Source organism: Coregonus clupeaformis, chromosome 40, assembly GCF_020615455.1.
Source record: "Coregonus clupeaformis isolate EN_2021a chromosome 40, ASM2061545v1, whole genome shotgun sequence".
NCBI lineage: Eukaryota > Metazoa > Chordata > Actinopteri > Salmoniformes > Salmonidae > Coregonus > Coregonus clupeaformis.
Window position 1 is genome coordinate 13,048,083 of NC_059231.1, and position 19,702 is coordinate 13,067,784.

Below are 19,702 nucleotides of genomic sequence, written 5' to 3' on the forward strand. Positions count from 1 at the left end.
CCATTCTAAGACATTAAGGTTGAACGCTAATGTTTTTATAGGAGGCTCTTTTTCCAATAAGTTGCAGCTTTGTAGAAATATAACAAGTCTTCATGTACAGAGAGATGAATGCCAATGTATGAAGCATATATTTAAGCAATAAGGCACAAGGGGGTGTGGTATATGGCCAATATACTCCGGCTAAGGGCTGTTCTTTCGTACGACGCAACGTGGAGTGCCTGGATACAGCCATTAGCAAGGCACTTAACCCTAATTGCTCCTGTAAGTCGCTCTGGATAAGAGCGTCTGCTAAAATTACTAAAATGTTAAATGTTAAATTAGCCGTGGTATATTGGCCATATACCACAAACCCCTGAGGTGCCTTATTGCTATTATAAACTGGTTACTAACGTAATTAAAAAAGTAAAAATATATTTTTTGTCATACATGTGGTAAACGGTCTGATATACCACGTCTTTCAGCCAATCAGCATTCAGGGCTCAAATCACCCAGTTTATAATGTTCCTCAAGACATCAATACATACAAAATCACTTGAAGAGTTCAGAGCAGAAGACAAATGATGAAAACAAACAGAGATACAAATGAGACGACAGAAGGCTGATGAAGGCTAGTGACATCACATGCACATTTCTGTCGCTTTAAGGATCCCTACGGGGACGTCTCCACAGGAAACACTACCAGTGATGTCATATTATACATCATGGAACCCCAACACTCCACAGACAGGAACCCCAGTCAGGATGGAGGCTACACCAGTCCCCCACTCATCTGCATATGTCTGTTCTTCAGATAAATAACCCCACCATGCCTCACATCACCTCCCCCTCCCCCTTCCTCTCTGTTCATGTGGTATTCTTTTAGTTGATCCATCCTCATGGATGAATGTCCCTGGTCCCATCCTCCACAGAGTGACTGTACTCTATACAACAGTGTAGAAGAAAACAACAGTCCTTTGTCCTGGCCCATTGGACAAGCCAGAGAAGGTGTGAGAGAAAATTAACAGAACATCAATATTGTCTCAGTTTAGCCGAAGCAAACTTGATGATAAGGAGAACAGAGAAGCAGGAATGGGCACTCAAGGCAGCGCTGGTACACTGGTTGGCACCTGCGTGCAGAGCGTTGAGGTCAGGAGTCAGCCAATCCCCGGTGGGTCTCACACCACAGAGGAGGAGTTGGGCATGCCCACGACGGTGGCACCGCTGGGGGTACCACTGATGACGTTGAAGATGTGCAGTGAGTCTGGAAGAACGCTCTTCATGCCATCCTCCACTGGATTGATCTGGAAGGGAGCAACGGAGGGTGTTCAAGATTATGCTAAAGGAACTACTGATTATTTCAGACAACTTAGTAAGGATGAATCACACGTAATGAAGCCCATGCCAAATATGTTTTACCATCCAATCTGCTCATGTCAGCACAAAGGAAAAACAGAGGGAAAAGGGGGTTATCAAATATCACAATAGCATGAAATATTATAAATGTACTATGAAATCCCAATGCCTTACTAATAATAACTGTTAATTTCATAATAATACTCCAATTAAACAGTTTTTACCAGTATTGCAAAAAAAAAAAACCCACAACAGATTCTTCTAAAATGTACAAATCATCGAAAATGGCTGATGTACAAACAATGATGGATCCCAATGTTTGTTACGCTAGCAGGTAGCTCATGCTTACTGGTTCGTGCATGATGGCGGACAGCTCTCTGGCCAGGTCTCTGTAGCTGGCCTTCATCTCGTCATGGTACTCCTGCTGGTCCTCTTTGATCAGCCGCTCGTTGATGACCAGGCCATGGCCACACGCCTCCACAAACTGCCTGCTCCGCAAAAGGCCAGTGTCATACATAATCAGCCACCCGAGCCACGGCCCGTTCACCTCCACTACCATCCAGAAGGCAGGGTCAGTACAGGTGCATCAAAGCTTGGGCCGAGAGACTGAGAAACAGCTTCTGTCTCAAGGCCATCAGACTGTTAAATAGTCACCACTAGCCGGCCCCTGCCCAGTACCCTGCCCTGAACTTTAGTCACAGTCACTAGATGGCTACCACCAGGTTACTCAACCCTGCAGCTTAGAGACTGCAGCCCTACATACATAGACATGGAACACTGGTGACTTTAATAATGGAACACTGGTCACTTTAATAATGTTTACATACTGTTTTACCCACTTCATATGTATATTCTAGTCCAGGCCTATCCTATTTAACTATGTGTATAACTCACCTGAAGACCTCTTTAAGTTGTTTGACCTCGTTGTCAGGGTACTTATTGGTGCTGGCATCATCCAGGAAAGCTCGGGCATATGCAAGGGGACCAGCATTTACCTAAAGATGAAAGGAAAATGTTGAGGTTCGGAAGTTGAGGGATGTCTTTACCATATAGAACAAGTTGAGGGATGTCTTTACCATATAGAACAAGTTGAGGGATGTCTTTACCATATAGAACAAGTTGAGGGATGTCTTTACCATATAGAACATCTATCGAATAAAATAGGTGAATGGGTAAAATGAGGAAGTGTGTGTGTGTCTGTGGTTTGTGAGGACAGAATATGTGCTTTATGAGGACAGAGGATGTGGTTTGTGAGGACAGAGGATGTGGTTTGTGAGGACAGAGGATGTGGTTTGTGAGGACAGAGGATGTGGTTTGTGAGGACAGAGGATGTGGTTTGTGAGGACCGAGGATGTGGTTTGTGAGGACAGAGGATGTGGTTTGTGAGGACCGAGGATGTGGTTTGTGAGGACAGAGGATGTGGTTTGTGAGGACAGAGGATGTGGTTTGTGAGGACAGAGAATGTGGTTTGTGAGGACAGAGGATGTGGTTTGTGAGGACAGAGGATGTGCTTTATGAGGACAGAGGATGTGGTTTGTGAGGACAGAGGATGTGGTTTGTGAGGACAGAGGATGTGGTTTGTGAGGACAGAGGATGTGGTTTGTGAGGACAGAGGATGTGGTTTGTGAGGACAGAGGATGTGGTTTGTGAGGACAGAGGATGTGGTTTGTGAGGACAGAGGATGTGGTTTGTGAGGACAGAGGATGTGGTTTGTGAGGACAGAGGATGTGCTTTGTGAGGACAGATGATGTGCTTTGTGAGGACAGAGGATGTGGTTTGTGAGGACAGAGGATGTGGTTTGTGAGGACAGAGGGATGTGGTTTGTGAGGACAGAGGATGTGGTTTGTGAGGACAGAGGATGTGGTTTGTGAGGACAGAGGATGTGGTTTGTGAGGACAGAGGATGTGGTTTGTGAGGACAGAGGATGTGGTTTGTGAGGACAAAGGATGTGGTTTGTGAGGACAGAGGATGTGGTTTGTGAGGACAGAGGATGTGGTTTGTGAGGACAGAGGCCTGCACCTGAACACTGATGCTTCCCTGTAGCTTGAGCTGCAGGCGGATCATGTCAACCTCGCTGGTGGAAACCAGCTGTCTCAGCTCAGTCAACCTCTTGCTCATCTCGTCTATAGCCACCTCTATGGGGTTCAGGTCTGTGTGGTGCTGGTACATCACCGCAATACGCTTCTTCACATAGGGGAAACAGTGGGTTGCTATGAGAGAGAGAGATAGAGAGAGAGAGAGAGAGAGCGAGAGATAGAGATAGAGAGAGAGGAGAGAGAGAGAGAGAGAGAGAGAGAGAGAGAGAGAGAGAGAGCGAGAGAGAGAGAGAGAGAGAGAGAAAGAGAGGAGAGAGAGAGAGAGAGAGAGAGAGAGATAGAGAGAGAGAGAGAGAGAGAGAGAGAGAGAGAGAGAGAGAGAGAGAGAGATTGAGAATGGATACATAACGTGGTTTCTCTTACGTCACCCTATTTGGCCCACAACAACTCCTCACCCACACGTGCGTTTCTTAGGTGTTCAGACAGATGTGCGTTCCAAGCAGTTTTATAGTGTGAGACTCATTCACTCACTAAAGACCTTTGAGGTAAGGCATCCTTATCAGTTAATGAAGATAAAGGTTGTACTATGGGATATTTCACACTGTAAAACAATAAAACACAACCAATTAGGATGAAGAAGAAAGATTCTAAACAAAAGAGCTGACATACTCAGAACCTAATCAAATCTTTCCATAATTACACAGGACCCTTCCTAATATGACAGCTAGAAAGATACAGGTATGTCGGCACTAGCAAAGGTATTCCCATGGGAATGAGGTGCTTGTCTGAGTAAATACTGTAGATACCATGACATGTTTAACATCAGTATTCCCATGTGAGTGGATCTGTGTTGACTGATGGGTATTAATACGGTTGTCTGCTCCATGGACTATACATATCTGTAGACACATCCCCCTTTTCCAGCTATTCGTAGGAAGTGTTCTAGGCAGTATGCACGGGTCATGCTAGTTTGAGTGATAAGGAACCTGTCTGATATTTGTGTCTCATTGTTTTCATTGAGATGAGTCATCTAGAGGTGTGTCCCAATCTGTGTCTCTTAAGGGGAAATCATATCTTATTTCTTATATTCACAAATTTTGTCAGACCTTCTATACATCCATGAACATCAAATCAGAAGGAGAAGTCTAGCTAAGGGTCTCTACTATGAACACATTGACCCTGTTATTCACATGAAGTACTGTAGAACCTACTGGTGAGGATGGTCCTGCGTTTGTACTGCTCCTCCACGCCTCCCTGCTTCTTCCCCGACACGGTGAAGGGCATCTCGAAGACAAAGCGCCGGATGTTGTGGCTCTTCTCAAAGTCTGTCTTCCTGTCCACCAGCTCCTTCTCTTCCAGGAACGGGGTGACGTGGGTCACCTGGATGTAGGCGTACTTAGAGTCCAGATCTTTAGGGTTGATCTGGATGGGACGCATAACTTTGAATGACCAATCAGAACCATGGAAACCCCAAATAAATGGTAAAATACTAAGAGTAAAGTTGGACTTTTACCCTCCCAGAGTCCTGAATCATCTTGACATTCTCCGGGCCAAACTTGTCAGAGTAGAGCTTGAGTAGCCTCTGAGATATCTCTGACAGTGGGGTGAATTTGGGTTCTTTGTAGATGTACTCCTTACCATCTTCATCCTCAAAAAATCCCTAGGGGGAAGCCAACAATACACACTATGGTTACAGTCCATACAGTGCTAGAGTATAGGAAAACAACATGAAAACCCAAATGTGAAGGTATTCATGTAACAATGACATCAAAGGGCAGTATGAAGAGCTAAAACAATGAGCACAACAACACGTCAGTGAGCAGCTAAGGCACTATGGCGTGTTGACAAACTTGTCTGTGCATGAAGGGAGACACAATTTCAAATCCTGAACCGAAGAGCAATAAATATTCCCAAAATACTTATTCCCCAAAAGCACAGAAACAATCAACAAAACTGGTCTAGGATCAGTGCTATGGGATAAATAAAAAGGATGAATGCAGGGGATTGAATTTCACTCTATCAATAATAAAAAAAATAAAAGTCCCTTAACACTGTAGATGAATGGGGTGGTGACCATCAGCAGACAGGTGACTGGATACATTTACCCAGTAAGAGATTGGAATCCTACCATTGAACCTTGACTAATATGGCCTCTTGTTGTCAGGGCAACACTGAGCCAGGCAGTAGTAGAGACTGCTGAGATGGATAAAATAAGCTAGGAGGAAGTAATGGAGCGAAGATAAGACACATAGCAGTAATCCCACCGACTGTACTAACCGGGCCACATTGCAAGCCTTAAGCTCTGATGCAGTGCATTTATCACGTTATTGACTATTCTCATTCATTTACCTCAGTCTCAGAGTCAGTAAACTGGTACTGCTACGGAGTGGTAGATGGAGCAACAGAAAACAAAAATCATAGTTAATCCAACACTACCCAGACTACAACTATAGCAGATAAGAGTTTCACACCATAACACCACATACAGAAATAACACTGGGTCAGTAGGAACATGGTTCTGGGAAGGTTATCCACTCCAACAAAGCAAACTGTCAAAAGCAACTACTGCGAAAACAAAAAGAGTTAACACACTGAAAGACGACGAAGAACCTAGGTGTAAGAAGACTTATGTGAAAATAACATCTAAAAATGGAAGCAAGAAAGCCAAATTCAGTGGATTACTCCATTGAATCAGCAACATGCATTGCTGTTGCAAAAAAATTATAAAACAAGTCGGTGGAAGGTAGTGGTGAGTTAATGTAACTGCTAAGAGCTTTAAGCAGCACACTGGTAGCTGAAACATGTCATGGATTATAGCAGCTGCACACTGGTGGCTGAAACATGTCATGGATTATAGCAGCTGCACACTGGTAGCTGAAACATGTCATGGATTACAGCAGCTGCACACCACACAGATTTAGGCTGCTCAGGAAAGCGAGCAGAGCCTACTGCAGAACTTACCGCTGCCTTTACAGAGGATAAAAAGCAGAAAATAAGTATTAGAATGGGTAATAAAACACCACGTGACGTGGTCAGGCTTTTATCAATTAAAACACTTCCAGCAGCTCCCATGCTCAAATCAAGATGTTCACTGTTTTGATATAGGGCACTTGGGAGACGTGTTCCAAATTAATTTTGCTATTTGTGCCTGGATTAATCTTAAAAAATACAGTGAAAATATAATTTGTACAATATCTAAATACCTGTATAATGTACTGGAAAGAGCAAAGCAATAGTATAGTGGGAAAGGGAAACAACTTGTTTGATCTCCATTGCATTGTTTTTGTGGTACGACAGCCTACCGTCAGATTTCAATCATTAGCTCACCTGGCCAAAGAAAGCCACTCTGAAGTAGGTTCCCAGCAGCCTCTTGCCCGTGTGCATGACCTCGGTCACTTTGCTGTAGGCACGATGGAGTGTGTCATACAGCTGAGACAGTTTCTATGGAAATGAGAAACACACAAACACATTGTTAAGAATCTGTGTCTTTATCCATATAGACAGTGACATCAGAGGGAGTTGGGCTCCATGACATAGACAGTGACATCAGAGGGAGTTGGGCTCCATGACATAGACAGTGACATCAGAGGGAGTTGGGCTCCATGACATAGACAGTGACATCAGAGGGAGTTGGGCTCCATGACATAGACAGTGACATCAGAGGGAGTTGGGCTCCATGACATAGACAGTGACATCAGAGGGAGTTGAGCTCCATGACATAGACAGTGATATCAGAGGGAGTTAAGCCCCATGACATAGACAGTGACATCAGAGGGAGTTAAGCCCCATGACATAGACAGTGACATCAGAGGGAGTTGGGCCCCATGACATAGACAGTGACATCAGAGGGAGTTGGGCTCCATGACATAGACAGTGACATCAGAGGGAGTTGAGCCCCATGACATAGACAGTGACATCAGAGGGAGTTGAGCCCCATGACATAGACAGTGACATCAGAGGGAGTTAGGCTCCATGACATAGACAGTGACATCAGAGGGAGTTAGGCTCCATGACATAGACAGTGACATCAGAGGGAGTTAGGCTCCATGACATAGACAGTGACATCAGAGGGAGTTAGGCTCCATGACATAGACAGTGACATCAGAGGGAGTTGGGCTCCATGACATAGACAGTGACATCAGAGGGAGTTGAGCTCCATGACATAGACAGTGACATCAGAGGGAGTTAGGCTCCATGACATAGACAGTGACATCAGAGGGAGTTGGGCTCCATGACATAGACAGTGACATCAGAGGGAGTTGGGCTCCATGACATAGACAGTGACATCAGAGGGAGTTGGGCATCATGACATAGACAGTTACATAAGAGGAAGTTGAGCCCCATGACATAGACAGTGACATCAGAGGGAGTTAAGCCCCATGACATAGACAGTTACATCAGAGGGAGTTGGGCTCCATGACATAGACAGTGACATCAGAGGGAGTTAAGCCCCACGACATAGACAGTGACATCAGAGGGAGTTAAGCCCCATGACATAGACAGTGACATCAGAGGGAGTTAAGCCCCATGACATAGACAGTGACATCAGAGGGAGTTAAGCCCCATGACATAGACAGTTACATCAGAGGGAGTTGAGCCCCATGACATAGACAGTGACATCAGAGGGAGTTAGGCTCCATGACATAGACAGTTACATCAGAGGGAGTTAAGCCCCATGACATAGACAGTGACATCAGAGGGAGTTGAGCCCCATGACATAGACAGTGACATCAGAGGGAGTTGGGCTCCATGACATAGACAGTGACATCAGAGGGAGTTGGGCTCCATGACATAGACAGTGACATCAGAGGGAGTTGAGCCCCATGACATAGACAGTGACATCAGAGGGAGTTGGGCTCCATGACATAGACAGTGACATCAGAGGGAGTTAAGCCCCATGACATAGACAGTGACATCAGAGGGAGTTAAGCCCCATACACAGTGACATCAGAGGTGGTTGGGCTCATGCACATAGACAGTGACATCAGAGGGAGTTAAGCCCCATGACATAGACAGTGACATCAGAGGAGTTGGGCCCCAGTGACATAGACAGTGACATCAGAGGGAGTTGGGCTCCATGACATAGACAGTTACATCAGAGGGACTTAAGCCCCATGACATAGACATTGACATCAGAGGGAGTTGAGCCCCATGACATAGACAGTGACATCAGAGGGAGTTGGGCTCCATGACATAGACAGTGACATCAGAGGGAGTTGAGCCCCCATGACATAGAGCAGTGACATCAGAGGGAGTTGAGCCCCATGACATAGACAGTGACATCAGAGGAGTTAGGCTCCATGACATAGACAGTGACATCAGAGGAGTTAGGCTCCATGACATAGACAGTGACATCAGAGGGAGTTAGGCTCCATGACATAGACAGTGACATCAGAGGGAGTTGGGCTCCATGACATAGACAGTGACATCAGAGGAGTTGAGCTCCATGACATAGACAGTGACATCAGAGGGAGTTAGGCTCCATGACATGGACAGTGACATCAGAGGAGTTGGGCTCCATGACATAGACAGTGACATCAGAGGAGTTGGGCTCCATGAACATAGACAGTGACATCAGAGGGAGTTGGGCATCATGACATAGACAGTTACATAAGAGGAAGTTGAGCCCCATGACATAGACAGTGACATCAGAGGGAGTTAAGCCCCATGACATAGACAGTGACATCAGAGGAGTTAAGCCCCATGACATAGACAGTTACATCAGAGGGAGTTGGGCTCCCATGACATAGACAGTGACATCAGAGGGAGTTAAGCCCCATGACATAGACAGTGACATCAGAGGGAGTTAAGCCCCATGACATAGACAGTTACATCAGAGGGAGTTAAGCCCCCATGACATAGACAGTGACATCAGAGGGAGTTAAGCCCCACGACATAGACAGTGACATCAGAGGAGTTAAGCCCCATGACATAGACAGTTACATCAGAGGGAGTTGAGCCCCATGACATAGACAGTGACATCAGAGGGAGTTGAGCCCCATGACATAGACAGTGACATCAGAGGGAGTTGGGCTCCATGACACAGACAGTGACATCAGAGGGAGTTGGGCTCCATGACATAGACAGTGACATCAGAGGAGTTGAGCCCCATGACATAGACAGTGACATCAGAGGGAGTTGGGCTCCATGACATAGACAGTGACATCAGAGGAGTTGAGCCCCCATGACATAGACAGTGACATCAGAGGGAGTTGAGCCCCATGACATAGACAGTGACATCAGAGGGAGTTAAGCCCCATGACATAGACAGTGACATCAGAGGGAGTTAAGCCCCATGACATAGACAGTGACATCAGAGGGAGTTGGGCTCCATGACATAGACAGTGACATCAGAGGGAGTTAAGCCCCATGACATAGACAGTGACATCAGAGGGAGTTGGGCTCCATGACATAGACAGTGACATCAGAGGGAGTTGGGCTCCATGACATAGACAGTTACATCAGAGGGAGTTAAGCCCCATGACATAGACATTGACATCAGAGGGAGTTGAGCCCCATGACATAGACAGTGACATCAGAGGAGTTGAGCCCCATGACATAGAACAGTGACATCAGAGGGAGTTAAGCCCCATGACATAGACAGTGACATCAGAGGGAGTTAAGCCCCATGACATAGACAGTGACATCAGAGGGAGTTGGGCTCCATGACATAGACAGTGACATCAGAGGAGTTAAGCCCCATGACATAGACAGTGACATCAGAGGAGTTGGGCTCCATGACATAGACAGTGACATCAGAGGGAGTTGGGCTCCATGACATAGACAGTTACATCAGAGGGAGTTAAGCCCCATGACATAGACATTGACATCAGAGGGGAGTTGAGCCCCATGACATAGACAGTGACATCAGAGGGAGTTGGGCTCCATGACATAGACAGTGACATCAGAGGGAGTTAAGCCCCATGACATAGACAGTGACATCAGAGGGAATTGGGCTCCATGACATAGACAGTGACATCAGAGGGAGTTGGGCTCCATGACATAGACAGTTACATCAGAGGGAGTTAAGCCCCATGACATAGACATTGACATCAGAGGAGTTGAGCCCCATGACATAGACAGTGACATCAGAGGGAGTTGAGCCCCATGACATAGACAGTGACATCAGAGGGAGTTAAGCCCCATGACATAGACAGTGACATCAGAGGGAGTTAAGCCCCATGACATAGACAGTGACATCAGAGGGAGTTGGGCTCCATGACATAGACAGTGACATCAGAGGGAGTTAAGCCCCATGACATAGACAGTGACATCAGAGGGAGTTGGGCTCCATGACATAGACAGTGACATCAGAGGGAGTTGGGCTCCATGACATAGACAGTTACATCAGAGGGAGTTAAGCCCCATGACATAGACATTGACATCAGAGGGAGTTGAGCCCCATGACCAGACAGTGACATCAGGGGAGTTGAGCCCCATGACATAGACAGTGACATCAGAGGGAGTTAAGCCCCATGACATAGACAGTGACATCAGAGGGAGTTAAGCCCCATGACATAGACAGTGACATCAGAGGGAGTTGAGCCCCATGACATAGACAGTGACATCAGAGGGAGTTGAGCCCCATGACATAGACAGTGACATCAGAGGGAGTTAGGCTCCATGACATAGACAGTGACATCAGAGGGAGTTAGGCTCCATGACATAGACAGTGACATCAGAGGGAGTTAGGCTCCATGACATAGACAGTGACATCAGAGGAGTTGAGCTCCATGACATAGACAGTGACATCAGAGGGAGTTAGGCTCCATGACATAGACAGTGACATCAGAGGAGTTGGGCTCCATGACATAGACAGTGACATCAGAGGGAGTTGGGCTCCATGACATAGACAGTGACATCAGAGGGAGTTGGGCATCATGACATAGACAGTTACATAAGAGGAAGTTGAGCCCCATGACATAGACAGTGACATCAGAGGGAGTTAAGCCCCATGACATAGACAGTGACATCAGAGGGAGTTAAGCCCCATGACATAGACAGTTACATCAGAGGGAGTTGGGCTCCATGACATAGACAGTGACATCAGAGGGAGTTAAGCCCCATGACATAGACAGTGACATCAGAGGGAGTTAAGCCCCATGACATAGACAGTTACATCAGAGGGAGTTGGGCTCCATGACATAGACAGTGACATCAGAGGGAGTTAAGCCCCATGACATAGACAGTGACATCAGAGGGAGTTAAGCCCCATGACATAGACAGTTACATCAGAGGGAGTTAAGCCCATGACATAGACAGTGACATCAGAGGGAGTTAAGCCCCATGACATAGACAGTGACATCAGAGGGAGTTAAGCCCCATGACATAGACAGTTACATCAGAGGGAGTTGAGCCCCATGACATAGACAGTGACATCAGAGGGAGTTAGGCTCCATGACATAGACAGTTACATCAGAGGGAGTTAAGCCCCATGACATAGACAGTGACATCAGAGGGAGTTGAGCCCCATGACATAGACAGTGACATCAGAGGGAGTTGGGCTCCATGACATAGACAGTGACATCAGAGGGAGTTGGGCTCCATGACATAGACAGTGACATCAGAGGGAGTTGAGCCCCATGACATAGACAGTGACATCAGAGGGAGTTGGGCTCCATGACATAGACAGTGACATCAGAGGGAGTTGAGCCCCATGACATAGACAGTGACATCAGAGGGAGTTGAGCCCCATGACATAGACAGTGACATCAGAGGGAGTTAAGCCCCATGACATAGACAGTGACATCAGAGGGAGTTAAGCCCCATGACATAGACAGTGACATCAGAGGGAGTTGGGCTCCATGACATAGACAGTGACATCAGAGGGAGTTAAGCCCCCATGACATAGACAGTGACATCAGAGGGAGTTGGGCTCCATGACATAGACAGTGACATCAGAGGGAGTTGGGCTCCATGACATAGACAGTTACATCAGAGGGAGTTAAGCCCCATGACATAGACATTGACATCAGAGGGAGTTGAGCCCCATGACATAGACAGTGACATCAGAGGGAGTTGAGCCCCATGACATAGACAGTGACATCAGAGGGAGTTAAGCCCCATGACATAGACAGTGACATCAGAGGGAGTTAAGCCCCATGACATAGACAGTGACATCAGAGGGAGTTGGGCTCCATGACATAGACAGTGACATCAGAGGGAGTTAAGCCCCATGACATAGACAGTGACATCAGAGGGAGTTGGGCTCCATGACATAGACAGTGACATCAGAGGGAGTTGGGCTCCATGACATAGACAGTTACATCAGAGGGAGTTAAGCCCCATGACATAGACATTGACATCAGAGGGAGTTGAGCCCCATGACATAGACAGTGACATCAGAGGGAGTTGAGCCCCATGACATAGACAGTGACATCAGAGGGAGTTAAGCCCCATGACATAGACAGTGACATCAGAGGGAGTTAAGCCCCATGACATAGACAGTGACATCAGAGGGAGTTGGGCTCCATGACATAGACAGTGACATCAGAGGGAGTTAAGCCCCATGACATAGACAGTGACATCAGAGGGAGTTAAGCCCCATGACATAGACAGTGACATCAGAGGGAGTTGGGCTCCATGACATAGACAGTGACATCAGAGGGAGTTAAGCCCCATGACATAGACAGTGACATCAGAGGGAGTTGGGCTCCATGACATAGACAGTGACATCAGAGGGAGTTGGGCTCCATGACACGACAGTTACATCAGGGAGTTAAGCCCCATGAATAGCATTGACATCAGAGGGAGTTGAGCCCCATGACATAGACAGTGACATCAGAGGGAGTTGAGCCCCATGACATAGACAGTGACATCAGAGGGAGTTAAGCCCCATGACATAGACAGTGACATCAGAGGGAGTTAAGCCCCATGACATAGACAGTGACATCAGAGGGAGTTGGGCTCCATGACATAGACAGTGACATCAGAGGGAGTTAAGCCCCATGACATAGACAGTGACATCAGAGGGAGTTGGGCTCCATGACATAGACAGTGACATCAGAGGGAGTTGGGCTCCATGACATAGACAGTTACATCAGAGGGAGTTAAGCCCCATGACATAGACAGTGACATCAGAGGGAGTTGAGCTCCATGACATAGACAGTGACATCAGAGGGAGTTAGGCTCCATGACATAGACAGTGACATCAGAGGGAGTTGGGCTCCATGACATAGACAGTGACATCAGAGGGAGTTGGGCTCCATGACATAGACAGTGACATCAGAGGGAGTTGGGCATCATGACATAGACAGTTACATAAGAGGAAGTTGAGCCCCATGACATAGACAGTGACATCAGAGGGAGTTAAGCCCCATGACATAGACAGTGACATCAGAGGGAGTTAAGCCCCATGACATAGACAGTTACATCAGAGGGAGTTGGGCTCCATGACATAGACAGTGACATCAGAGGGAGTTAAGCCCCATGACATAGACAGTGACATCAGAGGGAGTTAAGCCCCATGACATAGACAGTTACATCAGAGGGAGTTAAGCCCCATGACACAGACAGTGACATCAGAGGGAGTTAAGCCCCATGACATAGACAGTGACATCAGAGGGAGTTAAGCCCCATGACACAGACAGTTACATCAGAGGGAGTTGAGCCCCCATGACATAGACAGTGACATCAGAGGGAGTTAGGCTCCATGACATAGACAGTTACATCAGAGGGAGTTAAGCCCCATGACATAGACAGTGACATCAGAGGGAGTTGAGCCCCATGACATAGACAGTGACATCAGAGGGAGTTGGGCTCCATGACATAGACAGTGACATCAGAGGGAGTTGGGCTCCATGACATAGACAGTGACATCAGAGGGAGTTGAGCCCCATGACATAGACAGTGACATCAGAGGGAGTTGGGCTCCATGACATAGACAGTGACATCAGAGGGAGTTGAGCCCCATGACATAGACAGTGACATCAGAGGGAGTTAAGCCCCATGACATAGACAGTGACATCAGAGGGAGTTAAGCCCCATGACATAGACAGTGACATCAGAGGGAGTTGGGCTCCATGACATAGACAGTGACATCAGAGGGAGTTAAGCCCCATGACATAGACAGTGACATCAGAGGGAGTTGGGCTCCATGACATAGACAGTGACATCAGAGGGAGTTGGGCTCCATGACATAGACAGTTACATCAGAGGGAGTTAAGCCCCATGACATAGACATTGACATCAGAGGGAGTTGAGCCCCATGACATAGACAGTGACATCAGAGGGAGTTGAGCCCCATGACATAGACAGTGACATCAGAGGGAGTTAAGCCCCATGACATAGACAGTGACATCAGAGGGAGTTAAGCCCCATGACATAAGACAGTGACATCAGAGGGAGTTGGGCTCCATGACATAGACAGTGACATCAGAGGGAGTTAAGCCCCATGACATAGACAGTGACATCAGAGGGAGTTGGGCTCCATGACATAGACAGTGACATCAGAGGGAGTTGGGCTCCATGACATAGACAGTTACATCAGAGGGAGTTAAGCCCCATGACATAGACATTGACATCAGAGGGAGTTGAGCCCCATGACATAGACAGTGACATCAGAGGGAGTTGAGCCCCATGACATAGACAGTGACATCAGAGGGAGTTAAGCCCCAGACACAGACAGTGACATCAGAGGGAGTTAAGCCCCATGACATAGACAGTGACATCAGAGGGAGTTGGGCTCCATGACATAGACAGTGACATCAGAGGGAGTTAAGCCCCATGACATAGACAGTGACATCAGAGGGAGTTAAGCCCCATGACATAGACAGTGACATCAGAGGGAGTTGGGCTCCATGACATAGACAGTGACATCAGAGGGAGTTGGGCTCCATGACATAGACAGTTACATCAGAGGGGAGTTAAGCCCCCATGACATAGACATTGACATCAGAGGGAGTTGAGCCCCATGACATAGACAGTGACATCAGAGGGAGTTGAGCCCCATGACATAGACAGTGACATCAGAGGGAGTTAAGCCCCACGACATAGACAGTGACATCAGAGGGAGTTAAGCCCCATGACATAGACAGTGACATCAGAGGGAGTTGGGCTCCATGACATAGACAGTTACATCAGAGGGAGTTAAGCCCCATGACATAGACATTGACATCAGAGGGAGTTGAGCCCCATGACATAGACAGTGACATCAGAGGGAGTTGAGCCCCATGACATAGACAGTGACATCAGAGGGAGTTAAGCCCCATGACATAGACAGTGACATCAGAGGGAGTTAAGCCCCATGACATAGACAGTGACATCAGAGGGAGTTGGGCTCCATGACATAGACAGTGACATCAGAGGGAGTTGAGCCCCATGACACAGACAGTTACATCAGAGGGAGTTGAGCCCCATGACATAGACAGTGACATCAGAGGGAGTTAGGCTCCATGACATAGACAGTGACATCAGAGGGAGTTGAGCCCCATGACATAGACAGTGACATCAGAGGGAGTTGAGCCCCATGACATAGACAGTGACATCAGAGGGAGTTGAGCCCCATGACATAGACAGTTACATCAGAGGGAGTTGAGCCCCATGACATAGACAGTGACATCAGAGGGAGTTAAGCCCCATGACATAGACAGTGACATCAGAGGGAGTTGGGCTCCATGACATAGACAGTGACATCAGAGGGAGTTAAGCCCCACGACATAGACATCAGAGGGAGTTGGGCTCCATGACATAGACAGTGACATCAGAGGGAGTTGGGCTCCATGACATAGACAGTTACATCAGAGGGAGTTAAGCCCCATGACATAGACATTGACATCAGAGGGAGTTGAGCCCCATGACATAGACAGTGACATCAGAGGGAGTTGAGCCCCATGACATAGACAGTGACATCAGAGGGAGTTGAGCCCCATGACATAGACAGTGACATCAGAGGGAGTTGAGCCCCATGACATAGACAGTTACATCAGAGGGAGTTGAGCCCCATGACATAGACAGTTACATCAGAGGGAGTTGAGCCCCATGACATAGACAGTGACATCAGAGGGAGTTAAGCCCCATGACGTAGACAGTGACATCAGAGGGAGTTAAGCCCCATGACATAGACAGTGACATCAGAGGGAGTTAAGCCCCATGACATAGACAGTGACATAAGAGGGAGTTGAGCCCCATGACATAGACAGTTACATCAGAGGGAGTTGGGCTCCATGACATAGACAGTGACATCAGAGGGAGTTGAGCCCCATGACATAGACAGTGACATCAGAGGGAGTTGAGCTCCATGACATAGACAGTGACATCAGAGGGAGTTAGGCTCCATGACATAGACAGTGACATCAGAGGGAGTTGGGCTCCATGACATAGACAGTGACATCAGAGGGAGTTGGGCTCCATGACATAGACAGTGACATCAGAGGGAGTTGGGCATCATGACATAGACAGTTACATAAGAGGAAGTTGAGCCCCATGACATAGACAGTGACATCAGAGGGAGTTAAGCCCCATGACATAGACAGTGACATCAGAGGGAGTTAAGCCCCATGACATAGACAGTTACATCAGAGGGAGTTGGGCTCCATGACATAGACAGTGACATCAGAGGGAGTTAAGCCCCATGACATAGACAGTGACATCAGAGGGAGTTAAGCCCCATGACATAGACAGTTACATCAGAGGGAGTTAAGCCCCATGACATAGACAGTGACATCAGAGGGAGTTAAGCCCCATGACATAGACAGTGACATCAGAGGGAGTTAAGCCCCATGACATAGACAGTTACATCAGAGGGAGTTGAGCCCCATGACATAGACAGTGACATCAGAGGGAGTTAGGCTCCATGACATAGACAGTTACATCAGAGGGAGTTAAGCCCCATGACATAGACAGTGACATCAGAGGGAGTTGAGCCCCATGACATAGACAGTGACATCAGAGGGAGTTGGGCTCCATGACATAGACAGTGACATCAGAGGGAGTTGGGCTCCATGACATAGACAGTGACATCAGAGGGAGTTGAGCCCCATGACATAGACAGTGACATCAGAGGGAGTTGGGCTCCATGACATAGACAGTGACATCAGAGGGAGTTGAGCCCCATGACATAGACAGTGACATCAGAGGGAGTTAAGCCCCATGACATAGACAGTGACATCAGAGGGAGTTAAGCCCCATGACATAGACAGTGACATCAGAGGGAGTTGGGCTCCATGACATAGACAGTGACATCAGAGGGAGTTAAGCCCCATGACATAGACAGTGACATCAGAGGGAGTTGGGCTCCATGACATAGACAGTGACATCAGAGGGAGTTGGGCTCCATGACATAGACAGTTACATCAGAGGGAGTTAAGCCCCATGACATAGACATTGACATCAGAGGGAGTTGAGCCCCATGACATAGACAGTGACATCAGAGGGAGTTGAGCCCCATGACATAGACAGTGACATCAGAGGGAGTTAAGCCCCATGACATAGACAGTGACATCAGAGGGAGTTAAGCCCCATGACATAGACAGTGACATCAGAGGGAGTTGGGCTCCATGACATAGACAGTGACATCAGAGGGAGTTAAGCCCCATGACATAGACAGTGACATCAGAGGGAGTTGGGCTCCATGACATAGACAGTGACATCAGAGGGAGTTGGGCTCCATGACATAGACAGTTACATCAGAGGGAGTTAAGCCCCATGACATAGACATTGACATCAGAGGGAGTTGAGCCCCATGACATGGACAGTGACATCAGAGGGAGTTGAGCCCCATGACATAGACAGTGACATCAGAGGGAGTTAAGCCCCATGACATAGACAGTGACATCAGAGGGAGTTAAGCCCCATGACATAGACAGTGACATCAGAGGGAGTTGGGCTCCATGACATAGACAGTGACATCAGAGGGAGTTAAGCCCCATGACATAGACAGTGACATCAGAGGGAGTTAAGCCCCATGACATAGACAGTGACATCAGAGGGAGTTGGGCTCCATGACATAGACAGTGACATCAGAGGGAGTTGGGCTCCATGACATAGACAGTTACATCAGAGGGAGTTAAGCCCCATGACATAGACATTGACATCAGAGGGAGTTGAGCCCCATGACATAGACAGTGACATCAGAGGGAGTTGAGCCCCATGACATAGACAGTGACATCAGAGGGAGTTAAGCCCCATGACATAGACAGTGACATCAGAGGGAGTTAAGCCCCATGACATAGACAGTGACATCAGAGGGAGTTGGGCTCCATGACATAGACAGTTACATCAGAGGGAGTTAAGCCCCATGACATAGACATTGACATCAGAGGGAGTTGAGCCCCATGACATAGACAGTGACATCAGAGGGAGTTGAGCCCCATGACATAGACAGTGACATCAGAGGAGTTAAGCCCCATGACATAGACAGTGACATCAGAGGGAGTTAAGCCCCATGACATAGACAGTGACATCAGAGGGAGTTGGGCTCCATGACATAGACAGTGACATCAGAGGGAGTTGAGCCCCATGACATAGACAGTTACATCAGAGGGAGTTGAGCCCCATGACATAGACAGTGACATCAGAGGGAGTTAGGCTCCATGACATAGACAGTGACATCAGAGGGAGTTGAGCCCCATGACATAGACAGTGACATCAGAGGGAGTTGAGCCCCATGACATAGACAGTGACATCAGAGGGAGTTGAGCCCCATGACATAGACAGTTACATCAGAGGGAGTTGAGCCCCATGACATAGACAGTGACATCAGAGGGAGTTAAGCCCCATGACATAGACAGTGACATCAGAGGGAGTTGGGCTCCATGACATAGACAGTGACATCAGAGGGAGTTAAGCCCCATGACATAGACATCAGAGGGAGTTGGGCTCCATGACATAGACAGTGACATCAGAGGGAGTTGGGCTCCATGACATAGACAGTTACATCAGAGGGAGTTAAGCCCCATGACATAGACATTGACATCAGAGGGAGTTGAGCCCCATGACATAGACAGTGACATCAGAGGGAGTTGAGCCCCATGACATAGACAGTGACATCAGAGGGAGTTGAGCCCCACGACATAGACAGTGACATCAGAGGGAGTTGAGCCCCATGACATAGACAGTTACATCAGAGGGAGTTGAGCCCCATGACATAGACAGTTACATCAGAGGGAGTTGAGCCCCATGACATAGACAGTGACATCAGAGGGAGTTAAGCCCCATGACGTAGACAGTGACATCAGAGGAGTTAAGCCCCATGACATAGACAGTGACATCAGAGGGAGTTAAGCCCCATGACATAGACAGTGACATAAGAGGGAGTTGAGCCCCATGACATAGACAGTTACATCAGAGGGAGTTGGGCTCCATGACATAGACAGTGACATCAGAGGGAGTTGAGC

The 19,702-nt window shown here is 47.6% G+C and overlaps 1 protein-coding gene across 1 annotated transcript in view; it reads right to left on the reverse strand.

Annotated features, from left to right (window-relative positions):
* Positions 1 to 427: 427 nt before the first annotated feature.
* LOC121555191 (dedicator of cytokinesis protein 9) overlaps positions 428 to 19,702 on the reverse strand; it is a 140,792-nt gene continuing 121,517 nt past the window's right edge. Inside the window, exons 47-55 of the mRNA XM_045212082.1 lie at positions 6,696 to 6,809; positions 6,330 to 6,335; positions 5,718 to 5,747; positions 4,882 to 5,028; positions 4,580 to 4,790; positions 3,352 to 3,542; positions 2,227 to 2,327; positions 1,682 to 1,820; positions 428 to 1,280 (exon numbers count right to left, since the gene is read on the reverse strand). Of these exons, the coding sequence (XP_045068017.1) occupies positions 1,155 to 1,280; positions 1,682 to 1,820; positions 2,227 to 2,327; positions 3,352 to 3,542; positions 4,580 to 4,790; positions 4,882 to 5,028; positions 5,718 to 5,747; positions 6,330 to 6,335; positions 6,696 to 6,809 (1,065 nt within the window). The 3' untranslated portion in view covers positions 428 to 1,154. The remainder of the gene's footprint in view (positions 1,281 to 1,681; positions 1,821 to 2,226; positions 2,328 to 3,351; positions 3,543 to 4,579; positions 4,791 to 4,881; positions 5,029 to 5,717; positions 5,748 to 6,329; positions 6,336 to 6,695; positions 6,810 to 19,702) is intronic.